Source organism: Chelonoidis abingdonii, chromosome 10, assembly GCF_003597395.2.
Source record: "Chelonoidis abingdonii isolate Lonesome George chromosome 10, CheloAbing_2.0, whole genome shotgun sequence".
NCBI classification, from domain to species: domain Eukaryota; kingdom Metazoa; phylum Chordata; order Testudines; family Testudinidae; genus Chelonoidis; species Chelonoidis abingdonii.
The window spans coordinates 24,166,340-24,185,483 of NC_133778.1; the positions used below are offsets into that span (position 1 = coordinate 24,166,340).

The 19,144-nt window shown below is 41.1% G+C and overlaps 1 protein-coding gene across 3 annotated transcripts in view; it reads left to right on the top strand.

Moving 5' to 3' along the window:
• HECW2 (HECT, C2 and WW domain containing E3 ubiquitin protein ligase 2) overlaps positions 1 to 19,144 on the top strand; it is a 264,897-nt gene that overhangs the window by 198,720 nt on the left and 47,033 nt on the right. For all 3 annotated transcript variants that reach the window (XM_032803610.2, XM_032803612.2, XM_032803611.2), the window contains 4 exons: positions 3,827 to 3,961; positions 8,376 to 8,478; positions 10,505 to 10,601; positions 16,426 to 16,509. In XM_032803610.2, coding sequence (XP_032659501.1) covers positions 3,827 to 3,961; positions 8,376 to 8,478; positions 10,505 to 10,601; positions 16,426 to 16,509 — 419 coding nt within the window. The remainder of the gene's footprint in view (positions 1 to 3,826; positions 3,962 to 8,375; positions 8,479 to 10,504; positions 10,602 to 16,425; positions 16,510 to 19,144) is intronic.

Below are 19,144 nucleotides of genomic sequence, written 5' to 3' on the forward strand. Positions count from 1 at the left end.
TGTTTTTGTTTTTTTTTTCTTAAAGTTCATTTTTAATTGTTTTGGCTTCTCCAGGCTTTGCTTAGGACCAGGGGAGTTTGTGTAGACTTCAAGAAGGAGCTGCAAACCACAGTGTAAAACTGCCTCAGGCTTCTGGGGCACGTGGCCACTTGTATGTATGCGACACGCAAGCCAAGATCCATCTCTTGTGTATGCAGGCATGGCTAAAATGTGTCTAGTGCCCAGAGGTACACCACCTGGACAAGTTGGTATGCATCCCAGCCAGAGTATTGTCATCCCTGGATTGGTGGATGCCCCCAGGCATTGTGTTCAGGGCAGTCCCATTTTTACCAGTTCTCCCCTTAATTACTTTCATCAATGGATGCTTCCATTATGGAGTAGGGAGCTGCGAGCTCAGGGCATGCAGTCTGTTCACATGGCCAGGCTACACATAAATGATCTCAAACTGTGAAGCAACGTGCAACATTCTGAGCATATCAGCAGTTCCTATCACCCGTTCAGGCCAGGTGCTCACAGGGAGTGCCACAGCTATGTTTTATGTAACCAACACCAGGTCAGACAACCTATGTCAGGAGGCAGTCAAGAAGTGGAATTTCAGTATAAAGAACTATATAACTCTCAAGGCTTCACATCTGCTTATCTACAAACTATGAGAGATCAAGAGCTCTCTCTCAGCCCATGAATCCTAATGTGTCAGTATTTAAGTTGAGGGAATTCCTATGGTAGATCTGTTTGGCACATGACAGAACAGGGTATGCTCCCACTGTTGCTCCAAAGCTGGTTACAGTCAGGGTTCCATATCAAACATGTTCCTATTTCCATGAAACAATGATATATTAGATTGCTGGAAGGACTACATTCACTAATCCCAAAGCAAGCAGATTACTGAAATGATTGAATAGACTTTGCCCACTTATTTGGGATTTGACCCTGCCTTAGGACTTGAATTCTTTAGGCTTTTATGGGGCTTCCATTCGAGTCCTTAGTCCGGTGGTCCCCAACCTTTTTCGTCTGGCTGGTGCCAGACGAGAGCCACAGAGGACGGTGGCGGCAGATGAGCATCCGCTAAAATTCCACCGACAAGTGGCCGCATCAATAGGCATCACCACCGAAATGCTGCAGATAAGCAGCATCATTCAAAGGTGTTGCCACCAAAATACCGCCAAAAATCAGCAGCATTTCAGCGGTGACGCCTCTGGATGAAGCAGCTTGTCAGCGCCATTTCAGTGGATGCTTGTCTGCCGGCCAGTAAGTGGGCACACTTAGACACCCCGGCGGGTGCCATGGCGCCCACGGGCACCGTGTTGTGGACCCCTGCCTTAGTCTCTTGTTCCGTGTTACATCTTTTGGCTAAAGTACTCTTCTTAGTACCCATCACCTCCCCTATCAGCCAATATACTTACTGGTCTGTTTTCCAAAGCCACACATTTAGAAAAATGGACAAAAGCTGCATACTCTGGATGTGTGCAGAGGTCTGTCTATTTATCTCCTTCAGGTTTCTTGTCAGCTCTTTGTTTCTCTATATGTGTGCAGAGAGAATGAGAGGTCATTGAGGGGGAAGGATAGCTCAGTGGTTTGAGCATTGGCCTACTAAACCCAGGGTTGTGAATTCAATCTTTGAGGGGGCCACTTTGGGATCTGGGGCAAAATCAGTACTTGGTCCTGCTAGTAAAGGCAGGGGTCTGGACTAGATGACATTTCAACGTCCGTTACAGTTCTAGGAGATAGGATATCTCCATACATTTATATTTATTTTATTTAATTTATCCCGTGATGAGACAGACTTTCTAAATGGATTACCAGCTGCATTTGTGTGTGCTATAATGCCAAACTTCTGACACATCTTGAAAACTCAGTGCATTCAACTAGAATACATTTGGCATCTACTGGCTTTGTGGGAACTGATCCTATTGTTGACATTTATAGGGTAGTGAGGTATATGTACCTTTGCTAGATACACCTCTATCCCGATATAACGCGACCCGATGTAACACGAATTTGGATATAACGCGGTAAAGCAGTGCTCCCGGGGGGCGGGGCTGCGCACTCCGATGGATCATAGCAAGTTAAATATAACATGGTTTTGCCTATAATGCAGTAAGATTTGTTTTGGCTCCTGAGGACAGCGTTATATCGGGGTAGAGGTGTATTATAAGATTATAACTGCCTCAGGGGGTGACACGAATGTTGGGGAAGCATTCCAACAGTCCCTCTTCAGATGAGACTCTGAGCCCCATCTCCATTGAAAACAGCTTGGGAGTCACCTCCACTTGAATGGACATAAGTAATCACCTGAACAAGGAAAAACTGTTACTTACCTTCTTGTAACTGTTGCTTTTCAAGATGTTGCATATATCCATTCTGTGATCTACCCTTCTTCGCCAGCACATCAAAATCTATCATTATGTGATTCTCATGCAAAGGAAGTGAAGGAGAGGTGCGGGAGTGGGTTCCACTCTTTATATCTTCAGATCCAGGCAGAAGGAAGCCAGGTTACCCTTACATGTACTGCTAGGAAACTCTCCGGCACTGGTGCATGAAATCTCCTCCACACCCAGGTGCACAATAGAATGGACATGTGCAACACATCTCATAGAACAACACTTACGAGAAGATAAGTAACCATTTTTCTCCTTAACAGCCAAAACTCCCAGCTGAGGAGAAGGCTGTCAGAATTGCGGGGCAGGAGCAGATGCAGGCTGGAGCAGGGGCATGAGCAGGCTGGAGTGGGAGTGTGCCCAGGAGCAGTAGCAGAGCCTGAAGCACGAGCGCAGGCCATCTGTCAGAATTACAAGGCAGCTACTCGTGCTCCTGGCCAGGAAGTGACATTGAACAGACAGGAGAGACTGCGTCCCTTGGGAGCTGATATACCTGCCTTGGGATCACCTGGGTGGATGCTTAGTGTAGATATCCTTCTCCCCTTGTTGTGCTACGTGTCTCCTTCACAGTGTCTGAAAATCCCCAAAAGCATGGGTATGGCAAGGAAATGTTTTCCAAGTGTGACACTAAAACTGGAACAAGTTTAAATATCTCGGAACTGAGAGGTTGTTTTTTTTTTTGCTCTAATTGTATCACAGCTTGAGGCTTTTCGGGTTTAGGACCCATGATCACATGGCCTTGTCTCAGCAAATGGCTAGCCAGTCAATGCTTGTCATTTCTTCTTATCCCAGGAAACCATTGGGCCTGCCTTGAATTCTTTTTTATATTTTTGGCATCGTCTTCTCTGTATCCCTGGTCGACTCTTTAAGTTGGCCTACCTAGAATAGCTCTAGCAGAAGGATGGTGAACATGCCTTTTAACCTATAATCACATTGTGTCCTAGAACATAATCATATGCTTGACATATGTACACACCCCATCTATATTTATAATGATATGATAAATAGCTTGTTAAAGTGCAGTGTTGTTGCCACTAAGTGACCTCCTTTTAGATGCATACAGATGAAATTAACTGATGAATGCATTGACATAACTTCTGTTAGACATTCAAGTCCACTTTTCTAGAAGAACAATCATGATTTGTCTTGGTACTTTTATGTTGTGGCCTGTCTGAGAATCTCAAAATGATGTATAAACATTAATGAATTAAGTCTCATAAGTCTCCTGTGAGGCAGACACATTATCATTGTTTTACAGAAGGGGAAACTGAGGCACACTGAGGTAATTTCCTTAAGTCTCAAAGCAGGGACTGGAACCCAGATCCTCCTGTGTTTTAACTCTCTCTCACACTTTCTCTCCCGCCAGTTTACTTACTGCAGGAAGGTGTAGTTAGGACCTTCCTAAGTTACAATGAGTATTGACTCTGAAATCTTGTTTCCTTTTCTAGGCTTTTTTTGTTGACCACAATTCCCGCACCACCACATTCATTGACCCACGGCTTCCCTTGCAGAGTAGCAGGCCCACTAGTGCGTTAGTGCATCGACAGCACTTAACCAGACAGCGCAGCCACAGTGCTGGTGAGGTAAGCCTGAACTGCTCCTCTTGTTACTTAGCTAACAAGGATTTCAGGATCATCCAGTTTTCACATCATTTCATTCAAACATTATTTTGTCAATAGTTTAATGATTCCGCCAGTGTGGTATCCACTTGCAATCAAAAGACGTTCTTACCTTTTGAAAAGCCAATGATGGTCTTTATTGTACAAGGAAAGATCTGATTTGATTATGCTAATTATCTGATAGGATTTTATCTGCTGCTGTTAAATAGCAGTAACTCCATCAAACCACAGGAAGGCTCTTGAATACAGATTTCTTCACCAAACAGCAGTAGCCTGTTTTTTACTGTTTTTTACCACAGCAATTTACACTGACTAGGGAAGTATCAAAGCAAGTAGGTGATTTAATTTAGAAAAACAAGTTTGTGTGCATGCACACCTAAATATTATACTGTTTTCCTATATATGCTATGGTACTATAGACCCAGAAAGGTAAAAATTCTTCTTACCACTGACAGAATATCAGATAGTTAAATGTTATGGTCCATATGACATCGCACTAGTAATGATAATATAACCTTTGTAGAACATTGATTCTAAGTAGAAATGCTTAAAACCCCTTATCTATAATATAAAGAAGTTTTGTAATTGGGTTCTGATTACAAAACTCTTGAACTGTATTGTTTTCACTAGAAGGCTTTGAGTCAATTATGTCCTGACTATAAGATATTTTTATGTTTATATTCATATGCAAATACTGTAGGCTCGTTCTTTGACTGTACTGAGTTTACCTTCACTGCAGTTAAGGAAGGGGGTGGGGAAGGTGGTTCTAAGTATCTTTCCACTCCCCTCATTTAGATCTGGTCAGGGACCAACACTGCACTCAGCATAATTTAGAGGAGCTAAAGGGCTGCTCTAATTTATGCTATCTGTGAGTAGCAACTGTGGCAGATGAGGATCTGCTGGAATGCTTCCTTACTCCTATCGTGCATTTTCCCTGCTTCCCACCCAGACATACCTTACTCGGGGATGGCTGACAATGACCTGAGAATTCCCCTGCGGGCGGGGTAGTGGAGGAAACCTTTAGGACAGCTTTCTGCCCGCCACTCTCTGATACAATCTCTGATAATATGATACGGTCTGTAATTACATTATCACAAACTGTTTGTTCTCCCTTGGTTTGTTCAGTGCACATAGTGGAGCAGGGATAAGGCAAAGAATTGGAAGAAGTTACGTTTTTCACTTATGCCTAGGGTACCGGACTTGGACTCGTGAGAGCAGGATCATCTGATCCTGACTTTGCCACAGACTTACTCTGTCATGTTGGGCAAGACTCTGTTACAATGCGTATGCATAAGGGGACTGAATTAAAGTTGTGTGAACAATGTTAATTTTAGCATTTTCTAATTTGGGGGTACTTGATTTTTGCAATGTTTTTTAACCTAGTCTTTGGTATATAGTCCCCAACTACAACCCCTTTTAGGGTCTAAGCATCTTGCAGGATGGATCTTTATACAGTACCTCTTATAGATAGAATACAAAATATTTGGTGATACAATGTTTTATTAGCTCCAGGTTGGGCATATCTCAAAAGTGGCCAACCCAGTGGCTATGCAGGTCACCTCGAAGTAGCACTAATACAATACTTATAGCACCACATATCATTGTTTAATTTATGCAGTATTTTAGAGAGAATTTGCTTTAGAAAAATATTTTGAGCTTTGACTTTTTTATTGGCACAATCCTATCCTGACGCCCATAAAGCTAGATTTTCTTGATTACCCTATATTGGCCTTGGTTTTTCTTTGAATGCTGATCCCTATGTGTTTTTCATATGTGGGTACACGTGCCCACCGTGCTTCTGAAATTGAAGATTTCTAGCAAGTAGGGCCTGTTGGTTTGCACCTGCACAGTCACTTTCCTTGTGCTCTGAACCAGGTGTAAGTGGCAGTGCAGATCAAAACCTCTCCAGTTCCTTCCCTTCTGTGTCTACAGCTACCACAGCTGCTTCATCTTAATCTGTAAAATATATATTGTGAGTAGTTCTCCGCATTTTAGTATTGATGGTTTTTAGTAGCATTAGCATTGGGAAACTTTTTCCCCACAGACAAGGAAGATGCTCAGACTTCCAGAGTTTAAAAATTGTATCATCTGCCCCTGTTCCTTCTCAGTGAGCAACGAACACCAGCAGTACCTTTACTGCCTTGGCGAGGCTCACATCTCTGCTTAGTGCAGTATCTGTCACTCATTCTCTCCCCAAACCTGTGAGGATTGAAAGCATAGGTAAGAAAGCATCTCCTGGAGAAGATCATGCGACCTCAGCCAGATCTGGCCTGAGTAGACCTCCCTGTACGCCAGACTAAGTAGATGAGCAGTGTCCTTCCAGGCACAAGCTCAGGAGCTTAGGCAACAACTGCAAAGACCAAAGAGTCCCTTCCTAGAGTCTCATGAGAGCATAGGGCACTCTCACAAGCATAAGGACAGATCCTCTTCAGATGCTGCTCCTAGAAGAAAAGATCTCTCCCCAACTCTGTCCAGATTGGGTGAGTCTTTAAGTGCAAATACTAAGGACTTAGGTCTGCTTAATTCTCCTCAACATGAGTGAAGGAGTAAGTATTTTTTTGGTGAAAAGTGACAGAGTCCTGTGGCACCTTATAGACTAACAGAAGTATTGGAGCATAAGCTTTCGTGGGTGAATACTCACTTCATCAGACGCATGTCTTTTTTTGGTACTGACCTTGGTTCTGATGCATACACCAAAGGATTGGCACCCACTGGCACAGTCTAAGAACTCCAGACTAAACTCTGCACCAATACTGGCCGATCTCCAGATGTGCTCAACGTCCGCTATAACCAGGGAGCTGCCGGATCCATCAGTCCCATCCACGAATATGCCCCACACTCTGGGATGGTGCAAGGCCTAAGTCTCCCTGGAGAATATCTTCACACTCCCCATCTTCAATCTCCTCTCCTTTTGGGCCTGACCTGATTCAGCAACAGCATCACACTGGAGGAAGAAACTATATCAAAGACATGAAGTTGATCCCCTGTTACCTCCAAGAGCCAGATTGCTTGTTTACAGGTACCAACGGCTCCAGTGGTTGAACAGGAACCTGCCTTCTCATTGGCAGAGTTGGAGGCTCCAGACAAACCATCACCTTCACATAGAGAGGCTAGTCCTGAGAGAAGCTCTGGCAGATCTGTGTTCCACCCCATTCAGAGGATTGGTACCCAATGCCCTGGGGTGTTGCCCCTGACCAGCTGATCCTTCATGCTGGCATAATTAGAGCCTAGGGATCCTTACATTACACAGAAGATCCATCCCAGAATCTTACCTACCTTCTCCTAACTGACACTAATTGGATCTGTTAGAGTATGAGGGAGGAGAGATTGTGATGGATCCGATGGTCCCAATGGGGCTGTCTCTTCCTCCCTCCTTTCCAAATAAGGCAATTATTCAATCTTCCCACATTATTCTGTCTTCAACACATTATTCCATCCACACTTGAGGATCACAGGCAATATCAAGAGCTCTTACAGGTATCTTCTTAAAACCACTACATCAAGGGTCTAATCTCACATCTAAGCAAACTACCCTTGTTGAAGGAAAACTAATGCTTAATGGAAAAAATCCTCAGAATATTTTCTTTTGTCTTGTCTATCCAAAAGTGTTGATTTTTAACATCCGATCTTGTTTTAGATTGAGAACCCCTAAAACAAAAACATATTTTAAGGAAATTCTTTTCATCAGAAGAGCAACTAGAACACTGAGCTGGAGCTCACAAGACAACTCAACTTTACTCTTTCTAGCAATTCAGTATCTACAAATGAAAAGGTCTTTCCTTTTCTCATAGAGAGTACAGAAAGCACAAAAATGTTGGGAGAAATCTCAGGGCTTTTAGTACTTTATGGTTCTAGAGGCTAGACACAGCACTGTAATGAAGCACTGATATTGTTTGGTCTTAGGGAGTGAGGCCTAGGGAATACAGTCAGATGCAGTATCTGTGCGTGGAGGGGTTCAGCAGTACACATAATGGCTCAGTGGGATAAAAAGGAGATTGAGCAAATGGTGTAGTAGTAATTATAATTAAAAGCAAAGAAGAATGGTAATACAACAAGATCAAGCCCACAAAAGCCAGAAAATGGAAGAAATATAATTTCTGTGAAAAATAATTCTGTTAAAATAACACCTTCTTGCTCCTTCTGTGAGTTCAGAGTCCTATCTGCTGTCTTTGGTGATACAAAGTAAGCTTTTTTTTTAGTGCTTTTTACTCGTGTGTACCCTGCAGAACCCACACAGCTGAAAGAGAGTGAGCGGGATTCTAGTGCTTTTCTAAGTCAACATGAGAATTGTTTCCAGTCTGCTAGATCATGATGAAGGTTAATTGGTTTTATTTTGTTTTTTGCTTGCTGATGACCATAATTACTACTGTACTTTTAGGTAGGAGAGGATTCCCGGCATTCAGGACCACCAGTTCTACCAAGACCGTCCAGCACGTTTAATACAGTCAGCAGGACTCAGTACCAGGACATGGTTCCAGTGGGTATGTCAGGACTTGGAGTTCTCTTGAGGGAAGTGTACTTTGATTTAACTGTGCATGTCAGTGTGGGTTTTTCTTTTTTGCTTTTACTGTATCTTATGGCTAACTCTATCCATTATCACTCCCTATCATGGAATCTCAATTTGTGTGCATAATAGTGAAAAACTTCCAGGCATGACCAATTTATTAATAGCAAAATGTTTGCTAGTTAATGCAAAGGATTTTTGCATTAAATTTTCTAATTAACTTTCCCTCAGAAGTAACTAGAAGAGTTACAAATAGAGGGCCAAGCTCTGTATTGACCTGGACCCTATGTCGTCCCACTAATTTCAATACAAATATTAGACTTTTATTTCAGAGGGCTTCCATGAGGTGTGAGTCACCTCTGAATTGGTCAATAGCCTGCATTTTGTTCTCAGTTACGCACACACACACAAGCCTTTTGACATCAGCACCACTAAGAAAATAATTTAGTGCACTGAATTAACAGGCATTTTGCAAAAAATCATGACTGATTAATCTGCTTGATCTTTGTTCAGTGGTATGGTTACTTGACAATTACCACAAATTTAAACTCCTTTCACTTGCTATGGACACTGCCTATTTTTCAGGTTCAGCATTTGGTAATGTTTTGAACAAAGATGCTTTTACTTGCCGTTTAATAATTGACAGTGGAACCGACACAAACACTTTGAGTGGGCCCTCACTTCATAGACTGAACCACTTTAGAGACACGAGTAAATATAAAATATTTATGTAATCTTTTCTTTGATAGAATAAACAGTAAAAATAAATACATAAACGAAGAGATGGTCACTGCCAACCACATTTCAATAGCTTTTCATTACTTTTGACAGTAATATTTGTCAGACTTTCTTAGAAGTTTCACTAGTGACTGCATTTTACTCCTGTATGGCACAATACAATTTGTCTGCCAATCTGTCCAGCAGTAGGATTGCTGTTGTCATCAGAAATGTGTGAAGCTGCGTAAACCATGTGTGTTCAAATACATACTGCAGAGCAGGAAGAGAAAATGATGCACTATGTTGTAATGCAACACATCATAATCATGGATATTGGGAAGGAAGTTGTCATTCCCTGTGACAGAACAGGGGAGTTATAAAAGCATATGATAATAGTAGAATATTTCTTGCCAGATAAAACTATGTGAAGATAGGTCAAATTGCCATACCAACATTGATAGTGTTCTTATGAATTTGTTGTTAATAATTTTATTCCTTTCTCAGTCTGTTACAAAAAGGAAGAGAAATAAAATCTATGAAGCTTTGAGTCTCTCTTGAAAGCAAAAATAAGGAAATTCACCATTAAGGCAGAAAAGCTGGCGCAATACACTTGTAATTCTAAACCCTTATGGTACACAATGACAATACCTAGGCAAAGTGGCATGAGTTAAGGCTGTATGGAAGCCTAGATTTTCAGCCTTATGTGTGAAGATACAACTTTTGTGAGACTATATCAGATCCTTAATACGAGTAAAACAAATAATTATTTTTCAGAATAGAGGAGGCAGGGAGAGGAGAAAGCAAAACAAAAATACCTGCACATTAATGTGCAGACAATAAGAAGCACGTGTAATTTACTATTAAGCAGTGAGCTTATGTTTTCACCTTGTCCCGTAAGTCTAAGAAATAAAGTAGTATAGAAAATAAGGCCCCCTATACTTCATTCATGTGGATATATGTTCCTGGTTTACATGAGCTGAGGATGTATGTAATGAAATATTATAATACTCTGAATTCTTAAAAAAGGCACATTAACATCTGATAGTGTTTTAATCTAAAATTTTATTCATAATAAAGTTGGCAAGGTATATCCAAATTCAAAAACCAGCACCGGCCTTTAGGCTAAAAATGTAATGAAAAGATTGTATTAATGTAGTAAATGAAAAGATTATGAGTATAAAGACATAATTCCATTATTATCATCATTATTCAGAAGTTACAAAAATATGATGCTGTTTTTCAAATGCACCTATTTGCAGTAAGCTGTTTTCGGTTGCCACTTACAGCCTACAATGACAAGATTGTCGCATTTCTGCGACAGCCCAATATCTTTGAAATTCTACAAGAGCGTCAACCAGATCTTACCAGGAATCATTCACTCAGGTAATGATGTTGATTCTGTTCTCCAGCTTTAGTTTCAACTGACAGTCCCATTTCAGATCAGACAATCAATTAGGATTCTCTTTTTCTGGCAAAGTTTGCAGTATTTTTTTTTTTTAAATAAAAGAGCACATTGCTTGCTGTCCACTGGTCATTTATAAACTTAAACTCTATCCTTCCTCCCTCCCTGTCTCCCCCCAGATCCCCCCCCACAAAAAAAATCCCCCTAACCTTCTGTAATTTCAGCCTGTCAGAAACAAGCTTACTCAAAGAATTGTAGGAAACATTCCTTTAATGTGCTGTTATATAGTGGCCCTGGACCTTTGCAATAGTGCAGTTACGCTCTTTCAGGATCTTGCATGCATGCATCCAGCCTGTCAGCTGCAAGGCCATAAATAGCGCACTTCAGTCTCATCTTCATGTCTTCTCCTTTGGTTCTCTGCTCAGCTCCTCAGCCATAGTCAGCTGGTGTCCAAGTAGGGCAAGTTTTTTCCCACGCTGGGGAGGGATGCAGGGGAAAGAAGAAGAATAGTAGAGGCAGGTGAAAATACATGACCCTGGATCTGTCCTCCTTCCTTCCTTCCCCACACTCCCACTGCAAATGTGGCCATGGGCACTTCTGTGCAAACCACAGCTCCTCAAAAGATACCTGACTCCTCCCCCTGTTCTTAAACTGCAGCTTGGCAAATTGGTCTCATCTTCTCTGCTCCCTTAACTTCCTAACCACATTAGCGCATGTGGCCTGGCTCCCAGAGCCACCAATGAACTCTGCCATCGCCAGTAACATGTAGCCTTGGGCAACCAAGGAAGTGGGAAGAGAGTGTGTGTGTGTGAATAATAATTTTCAGTGAGGAACAGGGAAGAAGAGAATAATGAAACCAAAAAGGGATGGGATGAGCAAACCCATGCTAGGCAGGTAGGGAGGGGAGAAAGTGAACATAGATGGACAATTCAGGGTGCTGGGGCATGGAGCAAGGGGAATGGGAGCTGGGAGAGGATGTTGCCAGTCTGCCATTCCATTACAAAGACAGAGTTTCTAGGGGGGAAAAAGGTTGGAGCTACTGACATAGGATATCTCCAGAAGTCATAGAATCTCACCAACATGCAGGCAGGCAGGCAAGATGTGGCCATTGGTGGTGTTGAGTATGTGGGTCCATGGGGTTGAGGCATTCAGACAGAAAGGCGTTGGTTGGGGCCCTGCTCATCTTTCTTGATATATACTGTAGGGTTCTTCCTAAACCTAGAGTTGGCCCTGCTTTTTTGGATAAGTTCAAGCAGCAATATCTATTTAGCATGTTTGGAGTTGCACAGATGGTTTAGGAACAAACCAGTATAGTTCTTGCACAGCCCCACAAGATACAGAGTATGTTATGAAAGATGCTTTATAATATTATATGATGATTACAATATCATATAGCACAGGTAGACTATAACTGATACAGGGTGAAATTCACCCCTGTGCAGAGGGTCAGCACAAAGCCACTAAGTCCTTCTTACACATGTGCTTAATTTTTAAGAGCATGAGTAGTCCTGTTGATGTCATTGGGATTACTGACATGCATAAATTAAGCATGTAGTTAAGTGCTCTGCTGGACTGAAGTCAAAGGGTTTAGCACATTGCAGGACTGAGCTTTATAGGTCTTATGCTGAACCTTTTCACAGGAGTGAATTTCGCCCTTAGAGTATACCTATTTTGTAATTCAAGTATATGTTGCTTAGCTGTAAAACTAACTCATTGTTAACTTGGGAATTAGAAATTGGTATTCAAATGTCTGTTTCCAGGACTATCCTGGACACGCTACTGTTGAAAAATATGTTAGTTCATTGCTGCACATCTATCATTATGGGTTTATCTAGATTTTGATCTCGTACACTCTGGCTGCCAATACAGTGCTCTCACTTCCTAGAGTCCGAGACTCACGTGTTCTAACAGCCTGATCAGTATGTGCTGGCTCAACAGTTCCCACTACTTATCTGCCTCCTTTTCTGTGCAGTGATACATAGGGTTTGAGTGCACAGCAATTAGAGGTGTGACTGCAGCACAGGTAGCTGAAGTAACTGGCAGTAACACTTGAGTGGCTGGCCCATGCTGCTACCCATGCTGCCGCAGCTTTACTGTTGTTGTTCAAGCTGGTTAGATCAAAGCTAGCTCAGGTATGTCTGCACATGCAGCAATCAAACCTCTTCTTGTAATGTAGACATGCTCTTAGTGATCCTACTTCCTGCACTCCCTGCAAGTTCTCAAAACTCAGCCAGCTATCCTGGTTTGCAGTTTCCCTGAGCTTCGTGTCCTAACAAATAGACTGATGACTGATTTATCCTCTAATAAGTCCTGGCTGACAATCCTGAAATCAAGTACCAACAGAATTCACACTTTCTAGAAAATTGAGGGAGGAGGAAAATTAAAACCCTGCAGATCTCAGGCTGTCAGAATGTTTTCTCTTTGTACCCATATTATTATGCAGAAGGCTGGTCTCATTTGAATTGTGTTAAACACGTGAACAAGCCAATCCATAATAAAATAAAACCAACTTCTGTCTCTTCCCTAAGGTTCTTGACTTTAGTTACTCCAACAGCAACAGCCCCAATGTCTATTTTCCCCTTTATTTCTGCTCTGTTTTACTCAGTTTGCAAATCAGAAGATGTTCAAAGGATTATTGACGCTATCAGATTATGCTTCTTGTAGAATCTTGGATCCTGGATCATAGCATCAGAGCAAGCTAGCAGCTGGGACCTTGTCAGGATCAGTTAGTTTACAGCTTAAAATTACAGACCAAGGGTAGAAAAGGTGTTAGTATATGCCAGTAGAGAATCTATTACTCACTAGATACAGTTTGTCCATGCTGATGTCCCTGTAGTAACTAGATTGAAGAAATGTGTCTGACTCTTACCTGCCTTACCAGAGGGATGGAGGATTTTATTGAATAGAGGACCATGATGCTTTGCTCAGTGTAGTTGGCTTGAGAAGGTACACTGCATGGCCAGATCTTTGCTTTCTTGCTCCTTGTAGTTATGATGCTTGGTTAAGAATTAGCTGCCTTCCTTCTCCCCTAGCCCCTACTCCGACATTCTTTAAAACTGTATCTCACCCCATTTTTATAGGACTAACACTTCCATCACATCACTGCGTATTTTTTATGAAGGTGCCGCTACCGGTTTTCCTAGTTAGCTCTTTAAGGCTCTGAGTCAGCAAAATACTTGAGCATGTGCCTAATTTGAAACAGGTGACATTGAGTAGTGCCATTGAAGTCAGTTAAAGTTAGGCACATGCCTAATTACCAATTAAGGCCTATAGGGGGTGATGATTAATGGTGTGTGTGTATGGCCAGTATGCACTCCTGGGACTCTTTTATATTTGTTTGTTCTATTATCAAAGGTGCATGTTGAGTTTAAATTTTTATGGAAGTTTAAAAATAAATCAGATCTTTGGATTACCTTTGTTTTAATACATGTGCACACAGTTGCTCAGTATGTAAATAACTGAGCATGTTGTTATTGACATTCACATCTCCATAGCAGGGATTATAAATTACTTCCAGTTGTACAGCAGTTCATTTCTGGATTGGCTGGACTCTGTCTCTGACTCTCATGGGGGTGGCAGGCCATTACTGGGCTTTCTGTGGTGTTTCCCTAGTAGACCTGCAGAGCTTGAACTGGATTTTATGTATTTTCCCTGGTGTCTTTGCTTTAGTTGGGGCTTTTGATGAGGAGTTTTGGGCCAACCCGTGTGTGTCGGTAGTAGGAGGCAACAGCTCTTGTGGTTCGAATTTCTTCTCTTGTCTGTGGCTTTTAATTTGTTTGTGTCTGAAATGTGCTGGTTTATGCTGGAAAGTTTTTACTGTTGTTTTTCTGAGGAAGTGATAGTTCCTGGAGGGATTTTTTGTTGCTTGCTGAAGGTACAGCAATTGTTTTATTTTTAACTATGCACGCTTGCTCGCTCAGACATCCCAGCTCCATTGATGTCAAAGGCAAGGTTCCTATTCCCAGGAGGGCCAGGATTTCATCCTTTTTTATTTCTGACCTGACTTCTAGTGCTGCTACTGCTATGGCTTCATCTTGTTTCCTCTTCTCTGCATCTCCAATATTCTCATAGACTTTAAGGTCAGAAGGGACCATTATGATCATCTCGTCTGACCTCCTGCTCATCTTCCCCTCTGATTGCCTCACCATATCCCTTTATCAACTTTTGCTTCTCTTCCTCCCCATTTCTGGTCAGGTGACGACTACTTCATTCTCTTTCCTACCACCTCCCTGCCCTTATAAATCTTATGCTCCCAAGTGTGTTTGCTTTTCTTTCTCCTCTGTCTTGCTCCTTGTCACCTTCAGATGTTATACAGGTTCCTAGGTCCCTTATTCTTGTTCTCCCATCCTCAATCCCGTCTCCTTTCCTTGCATTCCGTATTTAATGCACCTAACTTTGTTCCCATCCTTTTGTTCTTTTCCCCTCCTTCTCAACAGCTGTGTTCATTCATTCATTCTCTCTCTCTCTGCCATTTTTAGCCCTCTTGTCTGCCTCCCTCTGTTTTCTTTGCCTTCACTTAAATCTGACTGTCTCCTTTTGACTTTCTGTGGCCATCCTCTGACAGATTCGTAGAATCTCCTTTCCCCTTCTCCTTCCAACAGCTTCTCTTCTTTTGAGGTCCATCTAGCCAACCTTTTACTACTGTTCAAGCTGTTGTCATCTTCCATCCTGGCTCAGTTGTTTTTTTTTGGTGGGCCTCATGCCTGATTCTGAACAAATTCAGCTTTTATGTTGATGATCCCTCCGTCTCCCTAGTGAAATCTCTTCCCTTGTTTTCTCCTATTGATGCTCCCCAGTTCCTTTGATCTATAGCTTCTCTCCCACCAGGAGCCCGTAGGAGGCACCACAATCCCAAAAGTGGCCATGTAGTTAAGGTTGCTGGGGATGTGCAGAATCAGCACATCCCATCAACAGCTTGGTGCAAACTCAATCACCCAGTCTCCAGGAGAGGCCAGTGGTGAACTCTTACCCCAGAGTGCAACAGATTTCACTGGTATAGAGAGGTATGACTTCTGAAGCTGGTTCAAGGTCTTGTTATTGTGACTCTGTTGCAGTTAAGTAACATACACTTTACTCACCCATCCCCCAATAATTGTTTTTATTCAAAGCCATGCATCTGGGGATTTTAATCTGCGTACAGCCAAAAAATCGCTGGCATGCATAGAACACAGAATAGTGACTGACTTGAATTATTGGGAGGTGAGGGAGGGAAGTGTGTAGGGCTGGGGGGGCAAGGGGAGGGTTGGCAGAAAGAGAGAGAGAGATGCATGCATACACACAGCAGAAGGCCTTTCTGGAAGATCTGTAAGTGCAGGGTTGTACATAAAACCTACCTTAAAAAGCATGATGATCTGTAACATAAAGCTTGAATTTGTACTAAAAGGGGAAGGGGAGAGGAACGGAGTCGGAGAGTACTACTTTAAGCAGTTCACTTTCAGAATAGCAATGTCCTCCCACAGGGCTCTGTCTGCTGCTTTGAATTCAGGGCCACAACTGATACTAACTTGAGGGATTGATTTTTATTGGTTGGATGGCTGTGTTACCTGAAGCAGCCTGAGCATCTTACAGATGAGGGCAACAGGAGAATCATTCTTCTGAACAAATTAGGTTGGCTTTTCTTTTTTTGGTTGTAAGATTCCATTGCTCACATGGATGTGGTGTGGCAGGGAGAAAAATGGTGTCTGAAATACAGAGGCATAACCCAGAGGTCTACCTGATATATCCGGCATTTTTTTTTGTTGCTCTGGTGTACATTGGTGCCTTGTTTGCAAACGATATTTTGGAACTCTTCCTTTGCTTAAACAGGGAGAAGATCCAGTTTATCCGGACAGAGGGAACACCTGGACTAGTGCGTCTATCCAGTGATGCAGACCTTGTCATGTTACTAAGGTAGGTAGCAGTGCTTCATAATGGACGGTTAGGAATATGCTGTGAACAGCTGGTGAAGTGCCTTTCTGTGTATTGTGTGTACTGACTAGGTGACCTAAATGTCTTCCCTTCAGTTCTCAGAATTGCAGCTGGGGGAGCTACAGCAGAGAATTCAGACTCTTGATTTTCCAGTGTTGAGATTCCAGATGTCGATTATTAGCAGGGAGATCACATTTTTCATAGCGGTGCAGAAAAGTGATTATCCCTGTGGGAAGGAGGGGGTAAAAGAGTACAATCCTGCAAGTAGAATTTAAACCCAGTTACAGTACAAGCTACTATATGAATCTCTTGCAAGGAAAAGAATAAATGGGCTTGTCCTGATTGCCCTAAATTGTTCAGTTATAGTCATCATTAGAAGGACAGAGATTTATATAGATCAGTACAGTTTGAAAGTCACTGCTATGTGCTCCTTCAAGTATATTTTCTGTTTAGCTCTGTGATTTGCAAGTACCACGTTTTTGGAAGTAAGCACTAGATATTATTCTATTATTTGAGCTGAACACTACACTGCCTGTCTTTCAACTATGCTGACAGTTTTTGCTCACTTTGTTGGTGGGATGGTTGGTTATCCCTTTTTATGAGTGAGGAACTGTCCCTTTAGTGTCTCCCACTTCAGCATTAGTTCAGAAAAGAGAGACAAAGGAGAAGTAATATCTTTTATTGGACTAACCTCTGTTGGTGAGAGAGACAAAATTTCAAGCTTACTTTTAAGAGCTCTTCTTTAGTTCTTCAGACCTGTGTAAACTTGAAAGCTTGTCTCTCTCACCAACAAATGTTGGTCCGATAAAAGGTATTCCCTCACACATCTTCTCTCTCTCTAATCCTAGGACCAATATGGCTACAACACTGCATACCCAGAAAAATAGGCAGCTGAGAGTTGCGTCTTTCTTATGTCCAATACACTGTATGCTTATTCAGGGTGTAAATGTGATAGATTTTCCCTGAAAAACAGTTTTTTCTCTAATATGTCTTTAGAAAAAAGTTTTAAATTTAATATTAAAAATAGTCTAAATTATGAAGTGTCCACATTAATATAATTATTATTTGGGAGTGACATTGCATGAGCATAATGGTCCCTTTTGGCCTTAAAATCTGTGAATTAATTAAAAGCTATTTTAGTCCGAAACTATGTTGATGCTATTTAAAGAAAAAATAAATAGAATAGAAGACAACAACAAAACTGTAGGATTTTTTATTGGCACATAATACATGAAGAGGTCACAGGTTTTCCTGAGAGAAACCAAGGTGCAGTTCTATTTCTGTTTTAAATAGACATGCTATAAATCATTTTGTTGTGGCTGCTTGAATGTATTTTCCTGTTAATCTGTAAATTCTGCTAATACTGAAGACTTCAAGTAATTCTTATAATGGAAATGCAACAATTTGATACTATATTGAGATCTCTCTTTTGTGGAACACACACTTTTAAAAAATTAAAAAAGACAAAGAGCGCCACCACAAAAATGTACAAAACCAAATATCATCTGATTTTTCAGATTTTATTTACTTAACACACTTCTTAAAATCATATGTTTACAATGATTTTCTCTTTAACTATTAAGAGATTTGATCAGTGATTAGCCCTCTTTTCAGTCCTAATAATAATCATTATACTCAGGAAATGCATTATTGAATACATGATTTCTGTGTTTCCATTGATTCTCAAGAGCCTCAGTGGTGTACCTCAGAATTTACTAAGCTGGGTTGAGTTATTCGGTAAATTAGCTATAGGGTGATAGTAGATATTGATGTAAAAGCAGAGATCGGGTGGTTTAAAACAGTAATTTAATGTGTGTGCCTGATTTCTTATTTTAGAGTTAAACAGGAAAAACAAATTATAAAATGTTCTAGCAGGAGCAAGATTGGGCTGCTTCTCTATGCATCCTTGTCTTCATTTCATTCAGAATTTTCTTACTGCTGGAGAAAGTTACACAAATTGTAAAATGTTTTCTACCATGTATCAATAAAACTCAAATTTCAGCTGAATATAAACATTTTTTTCTATACAGGGAATGAAGGTGCCTTAGTTAAAATAGCCTGAGAATAACTGATGTAACACAATATTCTGTTTCAGAGATGGGGTTCTTAGGAGGAGATAATTTACACTTTGAGCTTGTAAGCATACTATTAGGCTGTATCCTATGCAGTTCTAGTTTTATCTTGATAGTTTAAACACAAATCAAGTTTTTAATTTATTCCCAGATTGAACCAGGTTTTTCAGATTTTATCCACACTTGAAGAGTATAGTTCAACCTTTTTCTGTGAAAAAAGTATTATAAACTGCAGATGATTTTTTAGGAGTGGAAAAATATTACCAGTAAATATCCATTCCAACCCCCCCCCCCCAAACTATTCACAAAGAACTGTTGCTGGTATCAGTAATGAACAGTTTTGATATTAATTATGTTTTTTTTAACCAGTTAGATTACTATATCACTCAGAAATGAGAGAACCACAAGACAATGATGTATTGTACAGTCTAACAATTGAAAATAAAGATTGTCATTTAACTAGTCGATTCAATGTGTATGTGTTGTGGTAAATTCAACAACTATGCTATTTCATATTTTATTTTATATCCATATTATGTAAAAAC